This window comes from Rhyacophila brunnea, unplaced genomic scaffold (assembly GCF_057557595.1).
Source record: "Rhyacophila brunnea isolate RB1 unplaced genomic scaffold, BYU_Rbru_1.0 scaffold_18, whole genome shotgun sequence".
NCBI classification, from domain to species: domain Eukaryota; kingdom Metazoa; phylum Arthropoda; class Insecta; order Trichoptera; family Rhyacophilidae; genus Rhyacophila; species Rhyacophila brunnea.
The window spans coordinates 755,572-775,966 of NW_028232837.1; the positions used below are offsets into that span (position 1 = coordinate 755,572).

General features: G+C 37.7%; 1 protein-coding gene across 1 annotated transcript; it reads right to left on the bottom strand.

The window, feature by feature from the left end:
- Positions 1-769: 769 nt before the first annotated feature.
- Positions 770-20,381, bottom strand: LOC147073082 (uncharacterized). Its single transcript, XM_085945563.1, has 6 exons — positions 20,157-20,381; positions 17,370-17,516; positions 14,809-15,388; positions 6,227-6,439; positions 4,422-5,770; positions 770-3,091 (listed from the first exon to the last, which is right to left on the bottom strand). The coding sequence occupies exons 2-6, from the start codon at positions 17,467-17,469 to the stop codon at positions 2,262-2,264; spliced, it is 3,072 nt and encodes a 1,023-aa protein (XP_085801689.1). The 5' UTR covers positions 17,470-17,516; positions 20,157-20,381; the 3' UTR covers positions 770-2,261.
- Between the last annotated feature and the right edge of the window lie 14 nt (positions 20,382-20,395).

The window sequence follows — 20,395 nt, forward strand, 5'->3', positions numbered from 1 at the left end:
CGTATGACACGGAGATTAAAATTTGATTATTTTGAAACTGGTATTTTAGACTTATCCCACTGTTCCTTTGAGGTAGCGATATGTAACAAGAAATTGAGGATACCTGTTAGGTTAGATATGATTTGAATTCATTTAAAAAAATGATCACAACAAAGGAATGCCAGAACAATGCGATGTTGACAAAAACGGTACTGAAATTAAGCAGCATTGCATACTGATAGTGATCGGTTCCGAAGAAGGGCAGCGGCACCAAGTTTGGGCACCGTTAGGTCAAGACATTAAGCCTATAATGGTACCCATGTGAAAGTAAGGTGCTCACATAAGATTTCTTCCCATGTGTAAGTAGGTGGGGCTAATTTATAAGCTCTCTATTCCCGACAGTGTTTACATCGGTTGTCTCGCTAGCCCCAATTTACAGTACCAGATATTTACTGGTGGGTAGTGACGACAGTTCTGTAGTGAAAATGATCTGACGATAGCCAACTTTAACTACAAAAAGCCATGCAATAGAAAAGAATTTAATGAAGTCGAATAGTAGCTAACTTACATCGTTGCCTGTTAAATAGCCATTCCTATTATAAAATCAAGTAGATTATAATACCTACATATTATATTTTAATGGTCTCTTAAAATTTTCAGTAATTTCTGCCGCTTTGCACAACATTTCATCACCTCAATAGAGAAACAGGCTATATCGCCCCTATCCATTGGCTATAAAATAGTTTACTTTCGTGGCTATATGTGTAAATAGATATAATTTATAGATTTTGTGGGTTTGAGGTTAGGAATACCAGAGTGAAAATTTGACATTATATTATGTAGATTGATTTCGGCCAGTTCTATATTAAGGCAATGAATTGTTACATATTATTATTACATAATTAACATTTTTACTGTAGTACATAGCTATATTAGTAAACATTTTGTACTTTTCTTGATGAGGTTAAGTTTACAATTATCTGAAAAGTATGGTTTACAAAATATATCTTTGAAAACTTGCATAAAAAATTACACACCTTCTCTAGCACACTTCTACGGTCTATCAAACAAAATACTGTCACCGTTGAGGAAGACTTCCGTTTAAAATAATGGCTACACCAAAGAGGTTGAACATTACTAAAGATTTTTACAGCACACGGTTATTCAATCTGTAACAACATACTATTGGTAGCATTGTATTGAAAATGGCAACACTTTTGTTTTTCATTTTGACAGTTAACAAATATGACTGGCTGTAGTGCCATAGGTAGTTTTTTAATGATAAAAGATTACTTGCAAACAAATTGGTAGTGTCAATTTAGTTATTTTAAATCAGAACATTGTAAAATTATGTGCTGAATAAAAATATATTGAAGCTATAGAATTGAATGATTGGAGTTGGAAGAGAAAGTCGCATTGGAAGACAATAGGGCGCTGGTTACTTAAAAATGGTCAATAACACAGATAGATGCCCCACAGCTTCTAACCATATGAGTCATTTTGTATTTTGAAGTCATCAAGCTTTGGACATGTAAAAGAACACATATCATATTTAAATGGTTATCCACCAGTATGTGTCAATTCAAGTAAACTCGTTGCTAGTATATGAAGAAACATTATTTAAATATTTTTTTCTCTCAACACAATGTGGTTTTAAGTGGTGATACACACTGTATCTTCTTTTTCAATTAATATTTAATTTTCTGATTCTGATGATGCTCTGAAGTCTAAAAAGGTTTGAGAAACTCTAATATAGTCTAACTTGAAAGTAAATAAATAAGGATCTGATCGTTATTTGACAATGGGGATTAAGTACTATATATTTCCAACAAGAATTGACATCAAATACCGTTAAAGTCATCCGGTTTGTGATCGCGATCCGCTCTAGTAGTGCTCAAGCTCTTTGGGCTAAACTAACATACAATAGATTCTTTCGTACGCAATAATAATTCATCTGTATCGAGTAAACCCAAGGTTATAAATTCATTCCTCAAGTCCACATAATAGGCACCATTCAACATTATAAAAAAAAAATAAATAACAAAACATTCAATCTTTAACACACATCCGAACACGGTGTAAATAAACACAATGCTCCTCACAGTACGCACAATATAATACGCATTAATTATCCTTACAACAGTAAACCTATAACATACGCGTTACACTAAATAAAAGCTCTTCTTATAATATTTGTACTTCATTTCAATGTGTTACGTTAAAACTACGTAAAAATATGATATGACCAGATGCACATTCTCATTTCACCGGGCGCAGCCGACCTACTGATGATGCAGCAGCGTCTTTGACGGATGAACCTTGAACATAAGATCATTATTCCTCGGTTTGTCGCTGAGGATCAACGGATGCGTCAGCATTTGGGCGGACAAGTACAGATCGTTCAAATAATTACCGTTGCATTGTAAATGATCGATTGCGTCCAGAACGTCCAAATGTGAATCAATATCGGCGGAATCGTCCAATAAATCCGACTGTTCGGATTCGCTCAAATTTAAAATTTGCTGTACTTCATCGGGACTTGAATCGGAGTTATAAATATCTTCTATCAAACTGAGATTTGCTGCAGTCAAAATATCGAGTGACTGTTCGTAAATTGAATCGGTATCGGATTGTTTGTTGTTAATTTTTTCCAACGTGTCTATATTTAAATTTAAATCATAGTTTTCATCGGGCATACTTGATTTTATAGACAATTCGTCAGCCGGCAGAGTGGCAACACTGAAATGAAAATCTGCATTTGGTTCCGTATCATGTTTCAAGTCATTGGCATTAAATATAATAATATTTGAGGTAGACAGGTTTCTGTTAGTAGTAACTAAGTTATTATTACTAGTGGTCAATGAGATGTCGTCCCCGTAAAGTGGGCAGACACTTGAATCGTTGGTGGCGTTGCTTTCGTGGTATTCAAAAGCATCTTGTGGAAGTTCTGTGGAATGTTTCGAAGAGATTTCTTCTGCGTTGTCGTATTGCGAGACAGGATCGAGGCCTGCCGTTTGGTAGTTCATAACGTTCATGTATTTCGATTGGAGATGGTACAGATCTGCGATGGATGGCAGTTGATGATTGTCTTCTGTGGTGGATACGTCTCCAACTAGAAAAATAATAATAATATCACCGGCTGTTATACACCAAAGAGATTTTTTCAGTTTCAATGTTTTCTAACAAGAATGGGACGATACGATGTGGCCATCTGGATGCCAGGGCGACTGCTAACTGCATGGCCATTTTGACACCGCTAGATATGAATGAAATGCTTGAAAAAATACACATAAGTCTAATATAGGGTAGTAACCCAAAGTAGAAAATAGTTGAGAGTTGTAGTAGTTTTTAGTTTCTTTTATTTTGTTAACTGTCAATTCATGGTGGAACTGCATTGTATTGTTGTTTTTATTTAATAACACGCAATTTTTTTATAGTACTTATTCCACTTTTAATGGAATTTCTCATTGTATTCTATAAAAAAATTGCGTTTTATTAAATAAAAAACACAGTAGTTTTTAGTGCTTCATATAGCACAAAGAAACCAATGGACAAGGAGGCAGATAGCAATATGCGATGTGATATGGATTGCCAGATGAAATGACACTGGCCAGGACATGTCGCTTGACGAGTGGACAAATGGAGTTATACAGTGATACCCAGGAGGCACTATAACTGCAAGGACGACCTAAGACCTGCTGGATACACAAACTCATTAAGTTCTATGTGTTAATAGATATACCATCATAAATCGTCAGGTATTCGAATTTAGAACTAAGCTTATCTTAGTATGAAAAGATAATATATGTCAAATGTTATCATGTTGCATCATCACTCAGCAGACAACTTATACTGGTGGATCTATACATGGTAGCGAAGAACTAAGGACAGAGAAGAGTGGAACCAGCTAGGGGAGGACTTCATACAGTAGTGGATCGACCCAGTCTGATCATGATAGTGAATGGTAGAGTAAGATTCGAATATGGAAACACATCATCAACATGAGCAGTGGCGAGGGGTGGAGATCCGATCTAAATTGTGCACAGTAAACTTAACCACGCGGCTTAACTGTCGGCCTATAGTGCCGTGGGTCCCAGGTTCGAATCCTGGGTCTGGCAAGTACAAATATTGTTTTTCAATTTGTGTATGAGCAGAGTTTGAACCTAATAAATTGAGCAAGTGGCCGACATCCATTTCTCATAAAAACAAAATCTGTTAATACAAACCTCCACTCTATGTTGGCCCATAATATGATCTATGATTAGGATCTGACATCGTCGAATCTTAATCATCCATACTTATTTGTTTTCTTTGAACGAAGAATAACCCTGCCTAAAGCAAACTATAATAGATATTAGATAAAATTACATTTTTATTATGCATGCAGGTCAACAGAAATCGCGTCATTTCATTCAAACATTAGATGTAAAATGAAAACTCACCGTTAATATTTGAATTGGCATCATTGTAGGGTTTAACAAAACTGGTTGCATCGGATTGTAAATTGAATCCTTTGATTTGTTCCTCGATGTAACTGTGGCTGAGTTCTAGCATGTGATCTTGCAAGGTCTCACAGAGGGCGGTCTCGTCGACGAACTGATTGACATCTTCGATGAACTCGACTATGCCCTCGTCCAGGGTGAAATCGGGAAGCTTATCCAGCTCCGCATCTTTGGAAGGATCAATGACGCCGGAGTAAATATAATTCAGATCTATCTCAGGGGTGGCGGTTTCGATCGGATTGGTGATCTTCCGTTCCGCCGCGTCCACGGAGATATCTTGCATGTTGACCTTCTGCCAGCCGTTGTGCGGCAGCAGGTCGGTCTGGTCCAATTGTAAATTCGGTTCTATGGCGCACTCCCGGACGGTCGGATCGTCAAGATCGTTCATGTCCAGGAAGGTGCAGTTCAAGACGTCGTCGGCGTTTTCCATTCGTTCGTTGTACAATAAAACACTGTTATCGGATAAATCCATCGAGACCACAGACTCCGCATCGATATTCGACAGTTCGCTGTCATCCCGATAGATGTCTGATTCGACTCGATCGCTTTTGTGGGCTGCGGGTTCTTTTACAAAATACCCTGAATCTTCCGCAGGGGCCGGGATAAAATGCATAACTCCGTCAGAGTCGGATATTGAAGAGATCCCGGATTCTTGGGACGAAGATGCGACGGAGGGCGTCCCTTCGTAGGAAGCTATCACAGCGAAATTATTTATCACAGACATAGTAGAATCGTCCGACGTGGATATCACAGATTCGGCGACGCCATCTTTCCCCAGGACATCCGTATAATCTAGCGGCATTCCTGTTTTATGGTGGACTTTATGCTTTTTCTTTGTGTGCTTTATCAGGTTAGGGACGTTGGTAAACGTCATCTGGCAGTGCTGGCATCCGTATGGGCGTTCTCCAGTGTGAATGTTGGAGTGTTGCTTCAGTTTGGTGGAGGTGAGGAAGCCCTTGCCACAGGTGTCACAGACGAAGGGCCTACGGTCAGCGTGGGTGAGGGAGTGGACCTTGAGGTCTCGCTCCGTCTTGTAGAGTTTCTGGCAGGTGGGGCATTTGAACTGGCGGCCGTTGGCATGGAAGGCTACATGGCTGGCCAGGGCGGAGCGGCTGGGGAAGGAGAGGGGGCAGAAGGTGCAGAGAAAGGGTTGCTGTCCCTTGTGGCGCTTCACGTGTAGCAGCATGTTCACTTTTTGCACAAAGCTCATCCCGCACACGTGGCACATGAACTGGCGCCCCACCTTGTGGGCGGCCACGTGCGTTGCCAGACCGCTTCCCGTGTGCAACCTATCTCATAAGAAGGCGAACAATTAGTTTAATATATGTCACACGTCAGTTCAATACTACGCATACTCATCAGAGTTTGACAGAGGCTTATGAAATTTTAATATTAGAACATTTGATGGCATTTATGAAATGTGTTTAATGCTGTTAAATTGTTAGCTAGAGCAAAATTAATGTTTTTAAGATAACACATTGAAGTTGAAATATGACACCTTGTTTATAGCTGTCATTTTTCATGTCTAATTAAATGTATAATGTAATTTCTTGAAATAAGTACAATATTTATTGTAATTAAGGATTGAATCCCACTTGACTTTCTAGCTGGATAATAGAGAATCATTTAGCTGCAACAAGCATTGCAAAGTTAATGAAAGAAGAAGGTAACAGTATTGGCGGGAAGCCTTCGACAAGAGAGGATTACAAAGTGATACAGTGGCAGAAGAATCAAAGAGAACTCACACTTTGCCACATTCTTGGCACGTGTACTGCACTTGGGTGTCGTTGTGGTGAAAGCGGGTGTGACCTGAGAGCCCTGCCTTGGTGATGAAGGCCTTCCCGCACGGCTCGCAGATGAAGGGCTTGCCGTCGGGTCTGCTGTTCTCGGAGTGAAATGCTTTCGTGTGCTCCAGCAACTGGTTGCGTTGGGAAAAAGATCGGCTACAATCGGTACATCTGAAAAAAAGAATACAGTAAACATTATGACATTGAAGAATACCTTGCCCACATAGAACGAGCCTTAACCCTTAACACTCGAGTGCCGCCATATCGGCGGCATTAGAAGTTTCCCGTATTACTCGAGTGCCGCCGTAGCGGCGGCACCGCCTATAAAGTCATTTTTTGTAATATTTTCAGAAATTTTTATAATGCGATTTCAATCAAGTTAGAATGAATAATAATAGGTTATTACATTTATCTGAGAAAGAAGTCGGCAAAAGAATACTGCGTGCCTAATTTCAACATAGTATTTTTATCGGAATCTTCTCTTTTTTTATTCGTAGGTCGTCGCTTGCAAGCAATGTTTTTTTGTCACATAAATTTTATTTATTGAACGTTCCCAGACTAGAGTGAAGTGTTTGTCACGCATGATTTTGATGTGTGTTTATATTTTTTATTGGTTCTCGCTTGCGCAGGGGCGTCTCGTATAGTTTACAGTTTTATATTTGAATACTGTTTTTGATGACAATACTTACTAGTATATTATGCAGATTCGGAACCTATATAATGTGAAATACTCTAATGAGTCAAATGAAAATTATTACGTATCGATTTATTATTTTTTGAGAAATCTTTTGATAATGTGTACCGCACTGGGAATGAGTTGTTATGAGCCCGAAACTAATTTAGGAAATTTACGAGACAGCCGCTTATATTACAAGTGTATTTGAAGGCAATTCATTTGTATCATATTTACAGTCATAATGGACGATTTACACTTTATAGCCAGTTCTCTACATACCGCTATTTCATTACGATTCTGTGATAAGCCAGGATTACATATTGGAGATTGCTTTGTGAAATACCACACAATGAAGAATTATAAATAAACTAAAAATAAGTACAGTATATTCATTATAAATTTATTTTACAGAATAAAAAAAAAAAATTTTTTTTACATTTTTTTCACCAATTAAATGTTTTATATTGAAATTATGCTTTGTGCGGGAAAAAGTCTCGAGTGGGTGGTATGTACCAATAAAAAAAATTTCGAGTGGAAAAGGTTAATAATATTCTAATAATGATATAATATGATTTATATTATATAAAGACTTAATGTTTGCAATTTTCGAAATATTTTTAATGGTTAAATTTCTTTTTAAACCATATACAATCCTGGGAATACTCGGTGATCTAAATGCTAAAATAGGACGGGAGGAGGTCTTCACAATGAAAGTAACGACAATGGCACCCGACTAATTAACTGTGCAGCGTCACTAAATATGGTTATTGGTAGCACAATGTTTCCCCGTAAGGATATATATAAGGGAACTTGGAAATCCCCGGATGGGTGCACAATAAACCAAATAGACCATATTTTGATAGACAACAGGCACAGATCGGATCTAATGAGCGTCCGGACATATAGAGGGGCTAATGTAGACTCAGACCATTTCCTAGTGTGTGGAAAAGTTAGAGCAAAGATCTCGAACACCAAAAAGGAAATGGGAGCAAGAGCAAAACCCTTTGACACAGAGAAACTGAAGATTCCGCAGGAACTGGCTCGGTACCAGGAGAGCTTGAACACTCACCTGAGCGACAATGTTGAGGTTGGAGACCATGAAGAGGTGAATCAACACTGGGAAGAGTGCAAGACTGCCATAGTATCCTCAGCTAATGATACCTTAGGACGCCGAAAAACAGGTGAACGATCAGAATGGTTTGACGAAGATTGCCGCGAAGTCACTACGAGAAAGAATGAGGTTTACTTAATGATGCTACAGAAGAAAACACGGGCATCAGACGATGAGTATAAAAAGCGCCGGCGTGAAGAAAAGAAACTACACAAGAAAAAGAAACGTGATTATTTTAAAAAAGGAAATGATCCTACTCCAAGAATACTATAAAGCCCAAGAAAGTCGGCTGTTCTATAGAAAGATAAATAATGTTAGGAAGGGTTTCAAGCCTCGTATCACAATGTGCAAGGATGACAATGGCATGATACTCACAGAAAAGCACCGTATTCTTGCCCGGTGGGTGGGTTTCTTTGATCAACATTTAAATACCCCCCATAATGATGCCGGCAACACTATCATTAATACTCATGACCAGGAATCAGTACAAAGTGGCATGGATGATAACGAAGAACCACCGACATTAAATGAGGTAAAAGGTGCCATGTCAAGGTTAAAAACAAACAAATCGCCTGGAATAGATAACCTACAGAGTGAATTAATAAAATGTGGGGGAGAAAGCCTGCTCAAACATTTACATAGCCTAATCCACCAAGTATGGACTTCAGAAAAGATGCCAGAAGAGTGGAAGGATGGGCTGATGGGAATGGGACGATTTGGCACCGCGAACTGGCCTCCGGTAATTGGCCGCCGGTACAATCGGACGCCGGCTCAATTGGACGCCGACCCAATTCGACGCTGACCCAACTGGCCTCCGGGAGATTGGACGCCGCACAGTTGAATTAAATGCGCAAAAGAATAGACATACGTTACGATTTGTTGGAGTAAATAAGCAAGTCAGTTTAATATGCTTCTATCTTCTCAGTAGGTGTACCTTATACATTTCGCGCTTGACACATTTTTAATATAGATTGAGAAAAATTATTATGCCTGATGATGTTTATTAAAAGAAAATAATTCTTCCCTCGCTAAAACTTAAAGATGTGCATAATCAATTAATTTATTGTCTATACATGGGTACTTATTTATATTTACAACAAATATTTAAAATAATGTTAGATGTTAGAATGAAAATTACATTATATTTCAGCGTTTTATCGACTTAATATTATAATAAAGCTTAAATATGTATATTATTATGCATAAATGCGTATTTTAAGATAGTATGAAATTACAAACAAAATATTAAGTAAGTTATCTGCTAAGTATAAATGTTTCAGTAGTTTGATTGATAAACTACTTAGGTACTGGATGCCGGATGAAATCCCGAAGGCCGAAATCCCGAATGCTGAAATCCCGAATGGCCGAAATCCCGAAAAATGTAAAAATACAAACATCAATAATTGCGCAATTTTTGCAAGAGAAACAAAAACCCATTTTTTGTGGAAATATAAAAAATGTAAAATACAAACATCAATAATTGCGCAATCGTGAGCGCAATTTTTGTAAGAGAGACAAATCCCATTTTTTCGGAAAATGGGTTTTTCTGATTGCGCAATTTTTTCAGGAGAGACCATTTTGTAGAACGAATGGATTTTGTGCATCTTACAAAAATTGCGCAATTCACGATTGCGCAATTATTGATGTTTGTATTTTACATTTTTTTAATATTTCCACAAAAAATGGGTTTTTGTGTCTCTTGCAAAAATTGCGCAATTATTGATGTTTGTATTTTTTTTATTTTTCGGGATTTCGGCCTTCGGGATTCCGGCCATTCGGGATTTCAGCGTTCGTGATTTCGATATTCGGGATTTCGGCTTTCGGGATTTAGGCTTTCGGGATTTCGGCCTTCGAGATTTCGTCCGGCACCCAGTACCTAAGTAGTTTATCAATCAAACTACTAAAACATTTATACTTAGCAGATAACTTACTTGATATTTTGTTTGTAATTTCATACTATCTTAAAATACGCATTTATGCATAATAATATACATGTTTAAGCTTTATTATAATATTAAGTCGATAAAACGCTGAAATATAATGTAATTTTCATTCTAACATCTAACATTATTTTTATTATTTGTTGTAAATATAAATAAGTACCCATGTATAGACAATAAATTAATTGATTATGCACATCTTTAAGTTTTAGCGAGGGAAGAATTATTTTCTTTTAATAAACATCATCAGGCATAATAATTTTTCTCAATCATATTAAAAATGTGTCAAGCGCGAAATGTATAAGATACACCTACTGAGAAGATAGAAGCATATTAAACTGACTTGCTTATTTACTCCAACAAATCGTAACGTACGTCTATTCCTTTGCGCATTTAATTCAACTGTGCGGCGTCCAATCTCCCGGAGGCCAGTTGGGTCGGCGTCGAATTGGGTCGGCGTCCAATTGGGCCGGCGTCCGATTGTACCGGCGGCCAATTACCGGAGGCCAATCGGCGGAGGCCAGTTCGCGGTGCCAAATCGTCCTAGACCCTGGGCTGATTTGTCCCCTGCACAAGAAAGGAGACCAACTAGAATGTAGTAACTACAGAGGGGTGACACTCCTTAACTCTGCATATAAACTGTTGTCGATTCTGATATTCCAGCGGCTGGAACCCATTGTAGAAGGAATACTCGGGCACTACCAAGGAGGCTTTCGACGAGGGAGATCATGTGTTACTCAAATATTCACTCTAAGGCAGATTCTAGAAAAGACCACTGAATTCAATATTAACACGTATCACCTGTTCATCGATTTTAAGGCAGCTTATGATAGCATTAATCGATACCGGCTATACGAAGCAATGCGAGAATTTGAAATTCCGATGAAAATAATTAAACTTGTAGAGATGACAATGACACCAGTACAATGCCGGGTAAAGCTTCAAGCGGAAATATCCGAGCCATTTGTATCACTGAATGGCCTAAGGCAAGGTGACGCTCTGGCATGCCTTCTTTTCAATATTGCGCTAGAAAAGGCGATACGGGATGCAAAGATTGATGCCCGTGGCAGCGGCACGATATTTACTAAGCCTGTGCAGCTGCTGGCGTATGCCGATGATATCGACATCATTGCCATATCAGAATTGGCGCTGAAAAAGGCATTCACAGCACTAGAAACCTCTGCCAAAAGAATGGGTTTACAAATAAACGAGGCAAAAACTAAATACATGCCTGTCTATGTCACACCACGAGAAGTCGCACCAAAGTTAGATATTGGTGCATACAAGTTTGATACGGTCGACAGTTTCATATACCTTGGATCTCTTGTAACTCGACATAATGATATTACAGAAGAAATCAACAAGAGAATCATGTCTGCGAATAAATGCTACTTTGGTCTGTTAAGACATTTTAAGTCCCGCTTACTATCTCGTCGAACTAAAAGCACTCTTTACAAAACACTTGTAAAGCCAGTGCTCACCTACGCATCGGAAACCTGGACATTAACTCTGCGAAATGAACGAGCCCTGAACATCTTTGAAAGAAAAATTCTTCGCCGTATATATGGACCGATCAGGGATGGCACCAATTGGAGGAGAAGATATAATGCTGAGCTCTACGGACTGTACGAAGATTGCAGCGCAGTTCAATCAATTAAGATTGGGAGACTGTGATGGCTAGGTCATGTGCACCGTATGAATGACAATGAACCGGCAAAGAGAGTGATGTCCAGCAATCCAATAGGACGTAGAAGAAGAGGGAGGCCAAAGATTCGCTGGTTAGATGGAGCTGCCAGTGACTGCCGTATTCTGGGGGTACCAAATTGGAAAGCGGCCACACTGGATAGGGACAGGTGGAGGGAGCTGTTGGAGGAGGCCAGGACCCACACCGGGTTGTCGCGCCCCTGATGATGATGATGATGACAATCCTGGGAAGATCATATGGGCCTTGAGTGGAGGTTTTTAAACAGATTTTTGTTTTTAGGGGAAATGGATTTTACTTGCTCAACCAGGTCAAGGCGGCTCTCGTGGTGCAGTGGGTAAGGCATTGGCCTTCCATCCGGGAGCTCTGCGTTCGATCCCGGTGAGGACATAATATATTTATGTGATTTTCTCAAATCTTGGGTGTTTGTGATTGTTCAAAATTACGAACAACCACCTTGTACGAAAAAGCAAGGACATGGTTGTTAATTTAAAAAAAAACCTATTAGGTCTATATTCAGACACCCAACGCATATTAGCCAGACCCAAAATTCGAACCCGGAATAAGTAAAGTGGTCAGATTGCAGCAGTGGAGTGGTGAGGTGCGGGTAGAGGGTCGCATGTCTACAACGTTGTCTATGTTATGTAGATGGATAAATTACATTCAAACTGAATAAGTCTATTTTTCCTTGGGTATATCTGTCTACTTTTCATTTTTATATTTCACATACGTGATCGCTAAGGCCACATAGGTAGGTGCCTTGCTTGGTGGCTACGTGCTAGGTGACATATCCTAGCGAACGGACGCACACTATACTATTGCAATGGACACACTGCATGCCTCACTACGTGATTATTAGTCACCTAGTGAGTCTCCCGGCGAACAAACGTGTTGGTTAATTTTATTGTGTCACCTAGTGATTTTGCAAGATGGAGGAATTTTAGAATATTTCTTCAGTATGACAAACGTCAAACACCGTATATTTTGAGGTTATGAATAATGACGCATGGGCCGTAGTGTGCCCATAGACGAAAAAATATTGCGAGGCAAAGAGATGCAAAAGGATTTACCTTACCTTAATGTTACAAGAAGTTGTTCCTCGGGTTTTATAGAACATCTGAAATGCGTATCAACCTTTTGTAATGTCTCTTTTAATTTGCCCAACAATAAGTCAAATGTTTCCTGGTTCATCCTGAATAACTAAAAAACTTTTCATTTATTTCCGAAATTCTTTGTAGAGAAGTTGAAACTCTTCAAGAGTACTTCGAGATGAATTGACATTATGCATCCAACAAGTTCGAATTTGAGACTTTAACCTTTTTACTCCCATTCGGCCGATATTTCGGCCCACCATACCTATGCGAAAACTCCATCTGGGCCGATCCATCGGCCGAAAGTTTGGATCCAAATTTACGATTTATTCCAATTTTTTCCGGTCATATTTCTTCTCATGTAGACAAAACACTATATTCGGTATGTGTTAGCGATGGTGCCCACAGAACGCGTCAGGCGCCGCACTCGCGCAAAATTTCTACAAGTGGCGCATAAATCATTGAAAATACAACGTAATCAAATACGCCAGCGCCCACTGGATATGGCGACGCATTATACGCGCGCGCCGCATGAATCATCGTTTTTTCGCGAATCACCGCTTCTCGGCGATACGAATGAAAGAAAATACAATGAGTCCATTCATTGACCACAGCGAGCATAAACACGCTGCGCGAGGCATTGTCGATCGACGGGCGGAAAGCAATTATTTAATTACAGAGAAGTCATTGTTTTATTTTATTGCGTGTTCAGTTTATCGCTGGTTGAAGAATGTCGTCGTAAATTTTAATTAAATAATATAATATTTTTATTGCTTTGTTATGAGAGGCGCTGTAATAATATTTATTTTGTGCCGCTTGGGCCGCTTATAACATAGGTGAAGGGTAATGCGCGGGAAGAGACGTGTGATTATGGTTATGAATAAACACTGCATTCGCCGACTTCGCGCGCCCGACGCGTCTGTGGGCATCATCGCTTAGGTGTGACGAATAGTTTTTTTAGTGTCACACTTGATTATAACTGTGGCATACCCTAATAACTCACAAGTCATAATTGTTCTAGCTGTCGAAATCGAAGCCAAAGAGGGTCATAAAAATAATAAAACATCATTTTTATGACACATTTTAAGTTCTGAGGTTTCTTTTAGTTGTTTTATGATTCATTTATCATATAATTATAAATTTTGTAATTTTAATGAACTCTGACTGAACGAACAATGAATGCCCACTGTTCTGTTGGTAGAATGGTGAAAAAATACATGAATAAATATTATTATAATAGTTTTAGTGCTTTGAAACTTATTTTTTGAAATTACTTCATTCCCATATCAGTTGGTCCCCAATACTGTATCGAATTCTCGTGCGATTTCGTGAATTGAATAATATTCTTGAATACCTTGACACTATATGATATTTTTTTGATTACTTTATAAAAATTCTATTTCATAGAGAAATAATAATATGTTTATTTTTTTTTCTCTTACTAGATAAGAATAGATTATACTATACAATTTGATATATCAATTATAAATAAAAAAATGTCGTCACACTTGTTTTGTAGTTCAAACATAGTTTTATCCGTTCATTTCTAAATAAATATTGATACATTATTTTTTTCTTTTATTTTATTGGTGTAAACTATCAATATTATTACTTATTATTGCTTTATACACCATTGAGAACAGACAAAAAAAGTTTCAAATTTTTAAAACATGTGTAGAATTATTTATTTAAAAAAAACTAAATCAACGATTTTTTGGCAAAAAACGCTTGGGAGTTTTCACATATGCTAGGCTAAATCACTTGGGAGTAAAAGGGTTAAACTTAAATTCTCTGTGAGAAGTAGCTTTCTGGTTAGTTTTGAGTGACATCGTTGTTGACTTGAGCACTCCCAAATGTCAAATGAATTTGTATCTAAGCACGTAACGTGCATTGTGGCAGTAGTATTTTTAGTGGACAAGCATAGCACCTAGCTTAGCACTAGCGAAGCACCTACCTATGTGGCCGAAGCCTAATAGAATATAAAATTAAAAGAAACATTGAATAGATAAGTTCTGCTTACTTATATCTGCCTCCTATAAGGTGGCGGTAGCAATGATTTCTGAATCGGTGATATATTTCAAAGTCCTTCTTGCACTTGGAGCAGGCGTATGAGACTTTGGTTCCGGGATGCGTGACTCTGAAGTGCTCGTCGAAATCTACCTTACTCTGGAAGATTCCGTTGCACAGGTGGCAAAAGATGCCGAGGACCTTCAGCCAGTTGTACTTGTCGGAGTGGTTGTCGGTGGACTCGGGATCGATCGCGTCGGCGGTGTCATTGGAATTGTCAATATAGTCTGATTTCAATTTTTCGGGTGTGTTATTCTTTTTGATAATTGTTTCGGCAGTGTTCCTGGAATAACTTATATCTTCGGTAGTTGCGTCTTTCTTCGCCGCGTTGTCGGCGTGGCGTACATGGTGTCCGGTCTGTATGATGAGTTTGAGGGTGTTATTTTTGTTCTCGACCGAAAAAAAGATGTCGGCCGGTGTGATCGGCTGTCGGGCGGCTGGCGATGACCATTCTTCGGTGTAATTTTGATTTTTTAAGAAGTTGACTGCTAAATAGTGAGTGTCCATTTGCTTTCGGTCTGGATTAGCAAAGTCTGAAAATGGAGGAAAAAAAGATTCATTTAATAATAGACATGATATTATGCTTCATCACGATATGGAAAAATCAAAGTATCTCAGTAAGTATAAAATAAGTGTCACACACACGACAGAAGTGGAAAGTTTTTGTTTGGTCCTTCATTTCAAAATTCTTCTTTTCAAAAGTCATCACGATAAACTATCCCCATCACCACCACCTCTAAGTTTCTCTGCAAACTTATAGTTAGTTACACATCAGCTATATATACAGTTGTCGTCAGTGGCGGCCGGTGGTCTTCAGAATAGCATTTTCTGGTAGTGCGCAATGGTATACCTTCTATACCCAGCATTGGAGCATAGGGCAAGCACAAGTTTACGCCAACTCTTGCGCCTCCCGCCATGTCAGACCTGCAGCACGTAGGTCACTTTTGTAGCACCGCTGCAGGGTGAGGGAGGGCCGGCCATGGCAACGGAACCCTTGAGGCTGTGCCATAAGGGTACACAGTGTCATACTCTTTGGCGGCATCAGGAACACTTGTCCCAGCCACGTAAAGGGTCTCTCCATGACTACCTTAATCACCGAAGGCTGCCGTGTCAATAAGCTAAGATAATATCTTAGTGTAAAAAGACCGAAACGTTGAACTTCTCAGAAGGTAAATTAAATATGTCTTTGTTTATTTATTATATTTCTTAAAAAGAGTTTTTAAACAGTTCAAATGATTTAATATCAATAAAGAAAAATAAATGTCACGGTTTACGACTTTACACTCTGGGCAAACAATGCTTCAGCCAAATAAATAACCGCTGATGTGTTTTTTTGTTTATTGAATGTATTTGAGTGGTTTAGAAATAAATGCGGTAGTTTGTATTTTCGTAAAAGTTTGGCGATTCATTAAATCTTAAATGTGAAATTGTTAAAAATTAACTCGCCAACATTGTTATATAACAGAAACTGGCGTTTTTGTTTCTAGAGTCCTAATTTCGTGCGCCGATCTAAAAGTGTGTAAAAAATTCTACACAAAACGTCATTACGGGACATTTGACCACGGTTTAAGAAGTATATAATGACCTCATTGTAATCCTGTGCAAACTGAAAATCTGTTTGGATCGTAATCGCTTTGCGCACAAACGGAGTATTGTTCATAGTTCGCGAAGTGAGTGATACACGTATGAACAACAATGAAAAGTTGAGCGATGTCTTCAAAGATGCAGGCGGTGCGTAGCACTTGGATGGTATTAGAGGAGCCGCCGCTGGTTGTCGTAACGAAATAAAGTATTGATACTAGTTTCCTATCAGAATAAGAGAAATGAAACTTTTTACAAAAATGCAATATTGTCTTCAACACGTTCACGATGTCGTATTCTGTGAGATGTGATATGAAAGGACGTCCATTGACGTCCTCTACTGTGGAACGGAATAAGACACGACGTTTATAGAAGTCGTATTTTGAATTAAAACAATATGTTCCCTGTCTACTAGTGTCACAGTGTGAACATATTTCCATTAGATAATGTCGTATCTTAAAACTTCATTTCTATATAAATGTATATAAATGGAAAAAAATAAAAAAGTAGGTAAAACTTCTTAATATCAATGTGTCATATCACTAACATGTGTCTGCGAATGTGTTAACAACAATAATCATGATCATATGATCATTATCATCAGCCGGGGTCGATCCACCGCTGGATGAAGCCCTCCCCTAGCATTCTCCGCTCTTCTCGGTCCCTAGTTCTTTGCTGCCACATACATCCGCTGAACTTTGTGTTCGTCTATCCGGCAGATTTTAGGGCGTTCCTGTGAGAGTTTAGTGCCTCCTGGGTACCACTGTGTGACGGCATTTTTCTGGTGGTTGTCCACTCGCGGAGCGACACTTTCACACACCAAACAATATAATTTACTACATATCTGTTAAGAATGGTTTCTGCACGACCTTTAAATGTTGAAGGAGGAAGAAAATTGAATAGATAGCAAGTCTGAGACAACGGTTGACTTACAGTTGAGGTAATGGTCTCCATTTTTGGGAACTTCCGACAAGTTTCGGAGACCATTGTCCACGTCACATTCAGCAGATAACTTCTCATTGAAATAGTTCATGGCGAATCAGCGGGCGGCGGCATGTTTATTTAGAAATAAAACAAAATCTGCAAATAAACAAACCCGACATTAAACATTAGCTAGTGCAGGGATGGCCAACCTTTTTACGTACGCGTGCCAAAATTTTCCAAATAATATTTTTCGACAGCCCGACGTGCCAAGCAGTTTTTCATCGCGAAAATAAAGTTTTTACCAGTTTTAAAAAATTATTCTATTAAAAAAGTTTAAAAATTAAAATTGAGTTCTTGATGTTCTATCCTTCACTGTATTTCTAGCCGAAGGCATTTTTTTTATTCTTTGATTTATTTTCCTTGTTTTCAAATTAGTCAAAGAGATCGTGGAAGCATTTAAAGCACTCTTTCAAATTCAAATTTATTTATTTTTTTACATACCGTGAACATTACAAATTTAATAATTCTTCTTTCATGTTATATTCTCCATCACTGAAAGGTATTCCATTTTTAGAGATTATGCTTGAAGCAAACTAACAAGCAGTTATTATTTTTGAATGACTGCCGATAATTAATTTCATAAGGTTTGTTGATTGAATATTTTTATTTTTAATGTTTCGATCCTAAGAACCGACCCATGCAATTGTATACAGTATAACCTCGTTTTTACGTGCCCGGAATTGCGTGTATTTTTTTCAGTCCCGATTTATTTCAGTACATTTAATACCCGCATTTACGTTTTTCTTTCCCGCGATTTACGTCGGAAATATTCAAGGTATGCGAGTTACGCGCACTTGACAATGATTGGGTCGTGACATTCGAACGATTTTTCAATAAAAATTTTAATTGAATGTTGTTTTTTAATAAAATGTTATTTTTTTAGAAACATAAAATTTGAATGTCCTTTTTTTCAATACCCCCCTTTTACATTTTACCTCCAATTAGGTTTTTTTTCTTCAGTCCCTTAAAAAACGTAAAATAGGGGTTATACTGTATTTACATTATATGTAATAATTATTTTTGAAAAAGATTTCCCTGCAATTTTTTATACAGTGCGATTTGTCATTTATGCATGAATTTCGTCGTATCCGTTTGCGCATCGATTGGTAAACATAATATGAAAACCAGAAGAAAATAGGCATGGCTATGTCGTCATTATTTTTAAATATTATATAAGTACTTATATAATTATTTGTAAAACTTAATTTTTTTTTTAAATATATATGAAATACCTAGTAATTTCTTTCCCTTAAAAATGTAACATTCGCGTGCCATGCAAAATCATCTCGCATTTAGCATTTTATTAAATTAATCAATATTATACAGCTGGCTCATTTGGTAATAAAAATGTCGTGCGACATAGTGAAAAGGTGTCTTTACTCGAGGATATGCATGACTTCCCAACTTAGCTGACACGCTGGTCAAATTACATTTCGGTAATTTTATAGTATTCCGTATCGTCATTATGGTTAAGATGTTTTGAGACCAAAAACCAAACCAAAACACTTATTTTTGGGTTACAGTAGGTTGTGTTAGGTTTTTGGCTCAAAAGACCTCCATAAGGGTACTGTAAAATTACCTAAATTTCTAATAACTAACTATGTCAAGCTCAGAGATTGAGCTATTATAATGATTAAAAATAATGTTCTCTGCGATAGGCATTGAATGCAAATAATAAATAAAATGGGGGCCAATTACATTATGATTGTTCATCTAAATCAGGGGTTCCCAACCTTTTTGTACTCTAGAGCACATTCTAAAATATCGGTAGGGTGGCGGGCACCAGCTATTTTTAATCGACAAACTCCTTCCATAACTTCTCATTTTCCCATAATCTATTTTCTTATATTCATAATTTATTAATAAATAATAAACAAAAATGTTTCAAAATAATAAAACTATTATTCAAATTGCATACACACAGAGAAATGTATTTACAAAACGTAAACAAAGTAAACAAACAAACTGTGTGTCAGGCTAGCGTAAAAATTCTGTCTCCGTCGAATAGTGGCGGGCACATACGAATCGGCACCATGGCGCCCGCGGGCACGGGGTTGGGAACCCCTGATCTAAATGATGGTTCACTATTTAGGACTTGTTCTGTTAATGCAGGGCGTTTTCATCTCAAGGTTCATACAAAATATTCTGTAATGGGAAATAACTTACAGGTACTTAATTTAACCATTTTTCAGCTTCATCTGTATGGGATTTCTTCTAACATATTATTATGGCAATGCCATTATTATTCAGTTTATCTATCTACAAGACTGAATATATATCTAGGTTAAACAAGTGAACTATTGTGATTAACAGTACTGTGTAACTAATTGTTTTTAAAATAGGTACTGTTTCATGTTTGTTGAAAGTTCCAACCCTTTTTCCAAATTAGCTGTCACCTTCGACCTTTCGATATTGTGCCGGTATTTCGTTGAAATTGTTGGAAGTCATCAAATAATACGAGAAAATAAACACACCCGATCACCGATCTCAATATAATTGACTCTTATTTGTTATTGACCTATCATAATAGCACAGAATGTAATATCAATTTAACAATTCGGTAATCTTCGGTACTTTTATTATGCAAATATAATGTCATTTAATGACAATAAAAACACTCCAATTTGACAACATATGTAATTAAAATTACGACTAATAATCGTTAATTAAAAATGAGAGGGTAACACCCCTGAAATAGGCGTAAAGCCATACATATTTTTGTTAATTTATACTTACTTCTGCAGCATCGTGCAGGAGGCATTCGGCAAAGCTAACCTAAAAACGTCTCTGAACGAGTAATTGGACAGTTTAAAGCACATTTTGTATTCTAACAGTAAATGAGGAGAGGTAGATTAGGAACCGGCAAATGGTCATCGAGAAAATGTGTTATTATTTCCAATATACGATAAGAATCCATCGCAAAACACACCGGACATTATCGTCCATAGACATTTTAGTTGTGATCATAGACTAGT

Coding starts and splice junctions, on each gene's coding strand:
- LOC147073082 (XM_085945563.1), bottom strand. CDS start 17,469: ATGAACTATTTCAATGAGAAGTTATCTGCTGAATGTGACGTGGACAAT. Junction 5,771..6,226: donor TGCCAAGAATGTGGCAAAGT/GTGAGTTCTCTT, acceptor CTTATGAGATAG/GTTGCACACGGGAAGCGGTC. Junction 3,092..4,421: donor TGCCAATTCAAATATTAACG/GTGAGTTTTCAT, acceptor TTATTTTTCTAG/TTGGAGACGTATCCACCACA.